The 12449-nt window shown below is 33.5% G+C and overlaps 1 protein-coding gene across 1 annotated transcript in view; it reads left to right on the forward strand.

Annotated features, from left to right (window-relative positions):
* Positions 1-1153, forward strand: part of LOC105125406 (uncharacterized) — a 1674-nt gene extending 521 nt beyond the window's left edge. The window contains exons 2-3 of the mRNA XM_011025830.1: positions 411-733; positions 838-1153. Of these exons, the coding sequence (XP_011024132.1) occupies positions 413-733; positions 838-936 (420 nt within the window). The 5' untranslated portion in view covers positions 411-412 and the 3' untranslated portion in view covers positions 937-1153. The remainder of the gene's footprint in view (positions 1-410; positions 734-837) is intronic.
* Positions 1154-12449: the final 11296 nt, after the last annotated feature.

The raw sequence follows: 12449 nt of genomic DNA on the forward strand, positions 1-12449 counted from the left end.
GATTTGAGAACTAGGAGGTGATGGTCATAGAAAAAAAAATGTTTAGAATCTGTTTGATATGTTTATGCTTTCGGCTGGAAACTGAGCTGACTACTAATGAATTTCAATTACCTTGATGATGTATGAAGATGTGCAGTATTGATGTGTGCTGTTTGTAGGATACATACATATTGTATGGAATGACTATAATTGTTATGGAATGGTAATCACTTGTAAGTGAATGGAGAACTTTACACAATATAATAAGTTCAAAATAGTATAATATAATCAACTTTGAATGTAATTGTTCTTTACAGTACTAGTTATAGTACACTATTGCATGTCATATAAACTTCCTTCCAATATTACGCAAATGATTAGCATGTTATAAAAATTCATGATGTTTGCTTGCAAATATGTTATCCAAATAGGAATGGATAATCCAGAAATTATTGATAAAGCTGCCTGGAATAAAGAAATGTTGCATGTCTTTTGTGACCTTTGCATCAAGGCCATTGACATGGGAATGAGACCGAATACTCATTTCGATAAGGCCAGTTGGAAATATTTGCAAACATCTTTCAAAGAAATAACTGATCACGCATTCATAAAGGCACAACTGAAGAACAAATGGGATGGCTGCAAAAAGGATTGGAGGATATGGACGAAGCTCATTTCAGAAACTGGTGTGGGCTGGAGTGCAGAATTAGAGACAATTTCCGCAAGTGATGAGTGGTGGAAAATAAAAATTCAGGTTATTTTGCTGCTCCTTAATTTTTAATTTCGTTAAATCTCAGTTCAGTAATTACCAAAATATTTAGGCAAGATACATTAAATAATTCTAAATGTTTTGTGTAGGAAATAAGAGGTGCAAAAAAGTTTAGGCAAGCAGGTATCGAACCGTCTTTACGGTTGAAGTTCGACAGAATGTTCACCAACATTGTTGCTACTGGATAGTATGCATGGGCACCATCAGTTGGAATTCGTCGTGATGATAATGTTGGTGTTGTTGAGGATCCAAATGCCAATGACGAACAACCTGATTTGGAAGAAGGAAGCGGTGATTCAGAAGACGATGGAATTCTAAATTTCACCGATGATGTGTGCAACATGGTTAGAGGGGTTAATATGTCAAGCAGTAGCAACACACGCAGTAGTGGAAAGAGAAAAGAAAGACAACATCTTGACGTTCAATCAGGAAAAAGAAAAGAAGTTCTGGAATTGGGATGCAGCTACTATCACGGTTTGATAATATGGTTGAAAGTATGTCAAACAATAGTGATTCCACATCTATATGTAGAGATAAGAAAGGGTGTAGTATTCTTGAGGTTATGACTGAGCTGCACTCAATAGAAGGAGTTCATATTGGTGATGATTTTCATACGTATGCTACTGAGTTCTTGGGTATGAGAAGGAATAGAGAAATATGGTTCAGTATGGGTAGTCTTGAAAACAAGATGAAATGGTTGCAGAAAATGTTTACACGGCGTGAGGTACCATAGACGGGGAGGTATTTATTGATCCCGAATGCATGCTTTTATAAATTTATTGATAATATTATTATCTAAATTGTTATCTAACATGTTTTAAAATGTCTTGACAATTATGTATTTTTTCAGAGATCTGAAGATGATAATCAGCCAGAATTGTTCGAAAAGTTGTAGTGTTATTCGATACGTTCTACGTATTATGAATTGCAATCCTGAAAGTTTCTATGTATTTGTAATGTAATATGATGTGGACAATGCTTTTATAGTTTACAAAATATGCATGCTTGAATGCAACCGGTAGAAAATGCAAACAAATGATTGTTAAATTATTGATATTAATATTGCTTAATTATAAATTATACTGCTTGGAAAAGCCAATTATACATTCATTTTAAAAGATAAATCAACTTTTTTTTTGTTTTGATTTGGGTTAGAAATATAAATTGTAGTTTAGAAGCTTGTTAACCTATTAATTTATATTTCTAAATACACGTAATGTGCATTAACAATAAGGGGAAAAATATACAAAATGTAAAACATATTAAAAATTTTGAAATAAAAAATTCAAGAATTCAAAATATAATTCACATGTAAATATTAGCTAACTAGTACACTGTAATAGAACTACTCTTGCTTTGCACATACTTTGGTTACAGAAAATAAAACGTGAAGAAACGAAAAAATACAAGGATTTAAAATACAATTCATATGCAAAAACAAGCTAAGTGGTACACTGCGGTAAACCGCTCCCAACCTTTCACTTTCGTTACATAAGAAAAAAAAAAAGTAAAGATACAAACAAATACAAGATTCAAAATATAATTCCAAAATATAATTCACATGCAAAAACAAGTTATGGTACACTACGATAAACTGTTACTCACCTTGCACTTTAGTTTACAGAAGAGAAAAGGTAATTAACACGGCTTGTTGAATACCGAGCCTCTATGACAATGCTGGAACAAAATAATTTGGGAAAAGAAGAAGCAACCTCACAGAAATGTAGACACAGAAATGCTTAATTAAAAGAAGAGAAAACAAAGGGCAACCAGCGAATATAGAAATGTAGGGGAACAAACTCAGCGGATAGAAAATGCAGCCACGGGATAAACAGAGGGCAACCACCACCAACATTCCTCATTGCCATCACAGTAATTGTTTGCCCTCATCGTCGCCAACAACAGCACCACCAAGAGCAGGGAGAAACAAGTGCAGCAAGGAAAAACCGCAGCAGAGGTAGTGAGAAGAAAGTAGAGCAAATTCAGAAAAAAACAGGGCCACCATAACCAACCTGCCTCGCCGTTGCTATGCAATCGTCTGCCCTCATCGTCTTTAATTCAATATTTTTGTTTAGTGTGAAGTAGTATAATATAATAGTTATTTGATATAAAATTAATCATGCAGGTATCACATTAGACATTGTGTTTTATTTGAGAAAAAAAAATTGTTTAACATGATTTAAGTGTTTATTTATTTAGGATTATACATATGGAAGAAGCACGTTTAAATGCAATATTCAATGAAGGTCTTGATGATGATTATGATAACTTAATGGATCGTGTTGTTGATCACGTTAATTATCATGGTGATGATGACAACGGTGGCTCGGGAGGGGATGGTGATGACGACGACGACACCGACAACGATGACACTGATGACGACAACGATGACGATAATGATGATAGTGATGCTGATGAAGAATTGTTTTGGAAGCGAGAATTTGATAGGGAAAAGTTAGTTGTGTGCACAGCTAGGGCACTAAACATGTATTATGTTAATCATATACATAAAGAACCATGCATGGTTTCATACAATACAGGTATGCGTTGGTTAACTGAAGTTTTACGAGGACATTAGCAACGATGTGTCAACATGTTTAGAATGGGCACATCAACTTTGATGAGCCTTGGCAGTGATTTAGAAACAACGTATGGGTTGAAGCCTTCAAGAAGGATGAGTGTGATTGAAAAAGTTGCAATATTTCTATATACAATAGCACTAGGAGCTTCAAATAGGGAGGTGCAAGAGCGATTTCAACATTCGGGGGAAACTATTAGTAGATGCATTAAAGAAGTCCTCGCAGCTGTATGTTTGTTTGCAGTCGATGTCATAAAACCAGATGACCCAAGTTTTACAAGCACTCCACGAGAAATTGCAATAGATCCTAAATATATGTTGCATTTCAAGGTACGAAAAATATTTGTGTTTTTATTGTTAGTATTCAATTCAAAAATTGATTTATGCATGTTAGTAAATAACAATATCATATTGTCAATGGTTTTTGTTTTTTTTTGTTGTCAGAATTGTATTGGTGCAATTGATGGAACATATGTGCGGGCTTGTATATCAACTGAAAATCAAATTCCATTTATCGGAAGAAAAGGTGTTCCGACTCAAAACATAATGGCGACTTGTAATTTTGACATGCGATTCATGTTTGTGTAGGCATGATGGGAAGGCAGTGCTCACGACACACGTATTTTTCATGAGGCTATTAAGAATATAAATATAAAATTCCCTACACCACCAGAAGGTAGGTATACAACATAACTTGTTATGTTCTTAGGTATAAAATTTGTTTTTTTATTTACTAATTACATGACAAATTTTGATGTTGTTTTTAATTATAGGTAAATACTATTTGATTGATGCTGGATATCCAAATGAGTATGGTTATTTAGGTCCATATAAAGGTGAGAGATATCACTTACAAGATTTTAGGTGTCGTGGACAACCTAGAAATCGGCAAGAAGTTTTTAACCGTGCACATTCATCGCTACGTAATGTCATTGAACGATCTTTTGGAGTATGGAAACAAAGGTGGAGGATTTTACAAAACATATATGCTTATCCATACAAAATGCAAGTTGAATTTGTAGTTGCATCAATGGCACTACATAATTACATTAGAAAAAGATCGCATGATGATGTTGCATTTGCGGAATTTGATCGCAATCCCAGTTATGTACCTGATGATATTTTACCAGATGTTGTAGCACGCTCTGAAAGCATTGGAAACAGTAGGCAAAGTAGGATGAATTTCGTACGTGATGAGATTGCAAATAGTTTGATGGAACAATAAAGCAGAATTTATATAATGTCTTGTTTGATTAATGATGTAATAACAGTACTTAATGCTTGTATGGGATTATAAAGCTTTTCATTAACGAAGCAGTAATATAATATTTTTTTCACGTTGTAAAAAATTATTGTTGCGACTGGCACACGACAACGATCTGGAACGTAGAAAAATCAAATTAAAAAATTTTATTCTGAAAAAACATATTAACATTTTTTGAAAACGCAGTTTGCACTGCATAAATGGTTACCAAACACTTTAAACTGCCTTTTGTTCAACCTCAATTTCAACCACAGTTTTAACCAAACATATATTTTTCCAAACTAACCTCAATTAAAAGTGTTTTTTTTAAAACAACTTTTTTAAAACCACAACTACAATAGCAACCTCAATACCAAAAACACCCTTATTATTGTCGTGGAAAAAATTGTCACCGCAATTTTCTCCCTTTTCCTTGTATTCCTCCTCTTATTTATTAATTTTTCGATCCCCGTCTTTGCCCCGCATTTCTTCTAGAAAAAAAAGAGTATAGCAAATTTCATTCATTTTTGATCTTGAGACAGGGATGATTTTGAATTTTATCTCGTCGTTGCTAACAAAATATGGTTTATTTTGTCTTATGCATGCATATTTTATCATGTACCCGAACCAAATGTGATATATTTATGAATATATTCATGTACTAAATAGATGAATTAAAACTTGCAAAAAGCCTTCAAAAGTATTCTAATAAAAAAAAAACAGTCATAACATTAAATCTGATTGTTTAATCGGATTTAGATTTTATTAAATGATTTTGCATGTATAATTATACTGAAGTATTGCTCGGATACTTGACCGGTCTCCAAGACCTTGAATTAAACTCAAAATATGACATTTTTTGCTATTTTAATTATCTTTGTAGCTAATTTTAAATTAATTTTTTTTTTTGCTTAGATATATATTCTTTTCTAGCTAGAGGTCAGTTTAAACCTTGAATAAATTGTTAATGAAATTTTTAGAAATGCCAGAGTCTAGGATTGTATTCTTGAGGGATGAAAAACTCTGGTTTTTATTCACGTTGTATCGAAATGCTACCTTACATTAAAAATAAAATAAAAAACTAAAAGGCATTGGAGAAATATCGTGGACAGCTCAAGAAAAAGGGTAAAGATTATAGGACTCCATGCAAACACTTTGTCTAGAAAATAATATTATTTCCACGCAAACATGTGGACAGCAGAAACCTAAAAGAATCGGTGAATCCACTGTACATCAAGAGACAATCTGCTATTCATCATAATAGTTCCCGACTGCATCTCGACTAACTTACTTTCATTCCTTTCAGTTCAATTTCTGTCAGCGAGCTTGGGCGAGAGGCATGTTCAACCTTTTCTCTTGGGCTTTGCTTGATTGCTGTAATTGAATGATTGCCCATGAAATGCATTCCCAAGTTGGCAAGTTGTGCAGGAAGCCATTTTGTGTTGGAGGAGGTGCTGATTGAACATGGTGGCCGTGTGTCCCTCGTTTTCTGGGTTAGCCATTCCATCTTCTTTGTAGGGAGGATGTCTAGGTATGGTGTGCATGTGCCAAGGTTAAGTAATGCATTATTTTCAATTTTGATTGGTTTGCTTCTGTTTATTTTTGTTCAGTACAATGCTGCCAATCCATGTCATTTCGTCTGGGAAGGAGCTGCTATGTTTTTTGTAGCCATCTTGGCTATTGCCTCCTTGCTTTTCCATCATGTCAAGTTGTCTGTTTTTTTGTTTATCTTTTAAGAGAAAGTTACTTGCTTTTCCATCATGTCCAGTTATCTGTTTTTTTGTTTATCTTTTAAGAGAAAACCAGGTTTTAATTTGTTGCTTTCTCTCCCCAAAAAGTTCAGTTCTCTCTTGGTTTCTTTCCTACGTTGGCTTTATTTTGGCGTTTCATTGCCTGTGAGTTTTTATTCTTACTGTTGGCTTTATTTTGGGGTTTCATTGCCTGTGAGTTTTTATTCTTACCCTGCTATCATTTCCTTCGAGGACTCATTGTAGTGAGTTCAATTGCTTCTACCTCTGCTTTTTGTTTCTTTCTTTTTTCTCAAACTCTATTGCATATTGGTTTTGTTTGGCTGTGATTCAATCATCTTGGAGTAGCTGCAGCTGCTACTTGAGTTAACCTGCGTGATAACTCTTTTGACAATGACTAATTAGGTGGTTGCCTTCTTTCTTTCTGCACAGCTGCTATGGGGGTTTGCATTCTCTTCCTGCAGTGGCTGGTGTGTTATCTATGTATATGAATGATGTCCATCCACATAAACCTGTAAGCTTTATTTATGAACAAAAAATGGAAGTTCTGAAGGTATAGCTGATAATCCATGACATTAAATCAATTTGTATATTGGAATTTCAAACATAGTCTAATTATATCATGATGGACACGTAGAATTTAGGTGATGAGAAGCAAACAGAGTAAATATTCTCGCAACTCTTATCTCTTTTGGTCCTTGGTCATCTGTTTGATTGCTAATATGCAGATCTCTTGTTATAAGATTGAGCCCTCTAAAACAATTGTATGCAAGCTTGTGTTGGCGAAGGTGACACGATTCTCATCTAGATGACCCAATTCAATTGCTCCTTCAATTTTGAAGGTAACAATACTTCAATCAAAGATTTACATTTCGACTTAGCTGAGCATAAAGATAATTAGCAATCATTTTGGAACAAGTTTCATAAAAATCCAACACTTTAAAGCCAGACATTTGTAATAATCAGGAGAATTCATAACTTTCGTTCTTCAAAATAATGGGAATCAATATCCTAAAAACAAATTAAAATGAACATACCTTGCCTTTTTTATCCTTCTGTTCCAGTTAGATAAATCTCATGTCTTCAATCATGTGTCCATGTTACCCGCAGGATGCAGGTCACAACTTGGGCCATATATTTGAGCATAATTCCAAAGCATTGCGTTGCATAATCTGATAGTTTCTGTGTGGCATGGCCTGATATAGCTGCACCTGGGGTGAAATTTTAGATGCTACGTCTCCTCTTGATCGATTCTAGAATGGTGGATATATCATGCATTCTGGAACATCAATGGCAACCCCTCATGTCTCATGAATAGCGGCTCTTCTTGAAGAAATCCATCCTGATTGGATGCCAACAACCATTAAATTTGCAATTGTCACAACTGGTATCCATATTTTACCTTTTGGTTATCTGAATTGTCTTAGCAATGTGATCACATTTACAACTTTATCTATGCAGGTTTCTCTGACTCTATTTATTCTTCAAAATCTTGATGAAGAATGAAGAAATAATCAGTCAAGTTTTCCAATCCAAATGTTGCAGCACTCCTAGACTTAGTGTATGACATGGGTCCAGACGACTACATGAATTACCTCTGTGCCATGGACTCCAACAACACTGTTATCTCTAGGTTAACAGGAAAGTCCAAAGAATGCCCCACTGAAGGGCCATCCATTATAAAACATTAATCTGCCTTTCATAACCATACCAAATCTTATAAACTCCGTTACCCTTGCTAGAACAGTTAACAATGCCGGAGCCTTCAACTCCATTTACAGAGTTGAGATGGAGGTTCCATTTTACTGCAGCATGTCAGCAGAACCTTATGTCTTATTCTTCAACCATACAACTAAGAAGATCACCTTCACGGTGCTGGAGTGGTTGGTTTGCGTCGGCTATGTTGCAGTTGACATATGATAAAACGCAATTGTGAGTTTCATGTTGGAAAACCATGGTTTGGTGTTCATGGATGTATGCTATTAAGAAGGTGTTGAGAACGTGGGAATAGTTGTTTTTTAAAAAAAAATTATTAGAAAATATATTAAAATAATATTTTTTAAAATTACTTTTTATATTAACACATCCAAATCATCTATTACCTGTTTTTCTTTCCTGTTTAAAAAAAATTATTAGAAAATATATTACAATAATATTTTTTATATTAAGACGTCCGAATCATCTATTACCTGTTTTTCTTTCCTGTACTATTCATGTTATAACCCGCTGCATCGCGCAGGAACTCGCCCTGTTACATATCTAGAAGAGATGAAATCCGGTTTCAAAGAAGTTGAATTCGTTGTCATGTTAGTTCCCTCCCTCCCTCCAGGAAAACAATTTTTTTAGGATTTTAATTGTCGAACTTAGAATGAGAAATATAGCCACGAGTCCACGACTGTCCTTCGAACTCGTTCAGTTTTACCGAGTCTCAACTTTGATTTTAGGACATTTGAGACTTCAAATTAACGATTGTCCGCTCTGACTAGCATCAAGACCACGATCTGCGTGTACTGTGTAGAATGAACGTGACGGAGGCCAAGTATTTGGTCCTGTTATATGAGTGTGACTTAACACGGTGCGCATGGCTTTCGTCTGACAGTTGAGCATTCTCGCGTGTGAATTATGTATGGCTATTCTTGTTTATTTATGGTTAGAGGGTGTTCGTAAATGTTATATATGTTATTTTTAAAAATATTTTTTTGCTATATTAAAATAATATATTATTATTATTATCAATACATTAAATTAAAATAAAAATAAAAATTAAACACTCAGACCAACCACCAAAACAAACACCCTATTAAAAAACAAAATCCCAACAATGGACTGTCCGTCATCTTTACATGTGCCTCCAATGAACCTGTATTTGGTCTGGAAGGGCTACCAACCAAGAACCAAGATCCAAAAATAAAAATCAAACAAACTGAGAAACTTTATCATCCCCGTACATGGTGCTCTGATTGAGTTTGACCATTCGAGGCCCAGCAGCTCTATTAAGAAATGGATAATTATTTTCTGGCCCTGGGTTATAAGAAATCTTACGTGCGCGAGCAGAGAATTCTGCTAAATTCTATGATTTGCCATCGAGTTGCCCAGTCACTTGCTGCGCACGAGAAACGAGCATGAAAATCAAATTTTAGGTTGGCCCGTAGTGAATTTGCACAGAACGAGAATTGTCTTTATCGATTTCCCCCGACAGATGCAAGTTTTTTCGTTTGGTTGAGAAAACGACTAAACCCACGATCTTCTTCCCAGGCCATATCCAGGAACCATCGAACAGCTTTGGGAAAAAGTTTGTGCAAACCTTAAATCAATATCTAAATTATACTATATCGTTTGACATTACATTTAAGGTGTGTTTTTCTTGAAAAAAAAATACTAAATTAATGTTTTTCTCATATAAAAATAATTTTAAAAATTACTTTCAAATATATTACCAGACACATTCTTGTGACACTTGTTTGGTAATATTTTACATGTAAAATATCGATAAGTAATTATATGAAAATTATAATGCCTACAGCTTAAGATAATGTTTTATGATTATGATATGGTGGTGGTGGGTATTGCTATGATAATAATAATGTAACGAGTAAAAATAATGGTAATGAAATTGTTGCGATTGAGTAAAGATTAGGGTTGCAGTGATGATGAAAATAATAACAATAGCATCAGATCATATTAATGAGGTAATGGTGATAATAATAATAAAATTAGGGATTGAAATGGTTGAACAATACCTTAAATAGATTATTGTTTGTGAAATATATACGAAACCTTGGAAAGTTTTTTTTTTTATGAATAAATTTAAGAGATTGACTGTGTATACTATTTTTAATTGACTAAAATTGTTGTAGAATATATTATATAAAAAAGAATAAAAGAAAACACAGTAAGTAGAGTATTTTGTATAAAACAAACGCCTCTGAATCACCACGAGCATGTCAAGGATTTTAGCACCCGCAGTGATTACAATAAATAAATTAATGAAATTTAACATTATTGAAGTTTCAAATACGAATGCTGAAAAACCACATAATAAATACTAAAACCTTAAATATTTTATTTTAAAAAAATCAAATAACTTAATTAGTTGGATTTTTTTTCAGCAACAGAGTGAAAGAAAATGTGGTTTTTTAAATAACCAAACACTACATTGTTACAGCCACTCGAAGCCAGTTATTTACATGAAATATTTACTGTATATTATTTTATATTATTTATTTATTCCATGTGAAATTTTCCCAGTGCGTACATAAAAGAATATCATTACATCAATTTTCGTTTATTCGAACTCAGATAATAAATCCATTCTGAGTAAATTCTTAAATTTAAGTTATCGTGCATGCCCGCGCCTCCATAATACATTATTTCTCCTGTTGTCTCGCTTGAGATTCTAGCATCGTATCGTGGTAACGTGATTATTATTCTAGCTAAAAGACTTGAGATGTATTTCACATAATATATATAATGCTTGGAAAGGTAAACTTGGTTCATTCCGAACTTAAGTTTCTTTAATTTCGAAACAGCTTGATTCAGCTCTAAAGAAGATCTATTTCTGGAGGGAGAAGTCAGATGTCAAGTAATCTGGTGCAAGCAATTTCCATTTGGAGGAATGTGGTGGGTCGGGATCAACAAGAGCATTCAATTGCCTGAGAGAATGGGAGTCTAGATCACTAGATTAACATTGCCAAGAAGCAAAGTCAGGAGTTATTTCATCTAAGAAATTAAGATCTGCTCCTCGGAGCGTTTTATCTTTTTTCTAGATAGTTTGGAGCTACACCATTGTCACTTTCTTCCCCTTAGGTGCTTCCTGCTTGGTCCTTCTCTTTACCTTGACGAGTATTCTTGCTGGAAAAAGGAAGCCCCACCAAACGAAGTGCAAAATCTTGCTCGAAAGAGTTCAAGGGGGGGAAGAAGAAGATTAAACTAGCAAAAAAGGATTTTACAGCTCGGAGAGACAGAACACCGGAGCCATTTCAAGACAAAAAAACGAATCTATTCCTTCATGGGTCTGCTTGCAAGTAGTGCCTGCTGTCGTGCTAAGCAATTGAAGACTGTGATTTATTATGATTTTTATGATTGAGATTTTTTTTAAAAGTATTTTTTTTTAAATAATTTTTTTTAGTATTTTAAATTATTTTTATATACTCATGTTAAAAATATTTTTAAAAAATATTAAAAAATATATTTTTAAATAAAAATATTTTAAAAATCTATCATAACAACACTCCAATGTCAAACGTCCCCGAAACTATATGTGTTCTCTGCTCCTGCACCGCGTTTCACCAAGTTACATATTCATTTATAGAGATTGCACCAATAATTGCTTTTTAAAATAATATAAAAATATTAATTTAAAATAAAAAATTAAAATTTTTAAATATATTTTTAAAACGCAAGTAAAAAATAGATTTTAAATCTCCTTTCAGCCCCGACTCTTTGCAAAATTGACATAGTAATTTACGTCAGGTTCTCTTTAAATGTAAAGTTATTTTAAATCTTGATTCTGATAATTGACAATGTGTGGATACGTAAATCTTCATACACCCGTTGCCCTAGTTTATTTATTTTTCTGTAGAAGACGACAAACTCAAAAAAATCTTTAAAACTGACCCCTTGCGCTCTTATTGTCACTTGTGAGGTAAGCCAGACCATGTAGCGTGCTCAAGGTTCAACCCGAGTATGACAAACTATGCCTTTTGTCACGCTAAACTCAAAACTCGAACCATGAACTGGTTCTATTGGAAGCGATATATATATATATATATAGTAAAGTAATTTTTAAGGGGGAAAAAATATAGATATTAGTTTAATATAATTCACGCTGGGCTGAGAAATTGACAAGGGTTTTACTTTCCATAGCTGAGCTCGAAATTTCTCGAGGAAGTATTCCTTTATGCCTTCTCACCTTGTTACTGTCGGGGTTGGGCAGTGATTGATAACCCGGTTAAATTTGTATTTTTAAAAAATTTAAAAAACTTTATTTTTTATTTTTATTAAAATTTAATATGATTTGTATGTTTTGGATTGTTTGGATATGATGATGTTAAAAATAATTTTTAAAAAATAAAAAAATATTATTGATATATATTTCAACATAAAAAATTATTTTAAAAATAATCATTACAA

This window comes from Populus euphratica, unplaced genomic scaffold (genome assembly GCF_000495115.2).
Source record: "Populus euphratica unplaced genomic scaffold, PopEup_1.0 scaffold1.1, whole genome shotgun sequence".
Lineage (NCBI taxonomy): Eukaryota > Viridiplantae > Streptophyta > Magnoliopsida > Malpighiales > Salicaceae > Populus > Populus euphratica.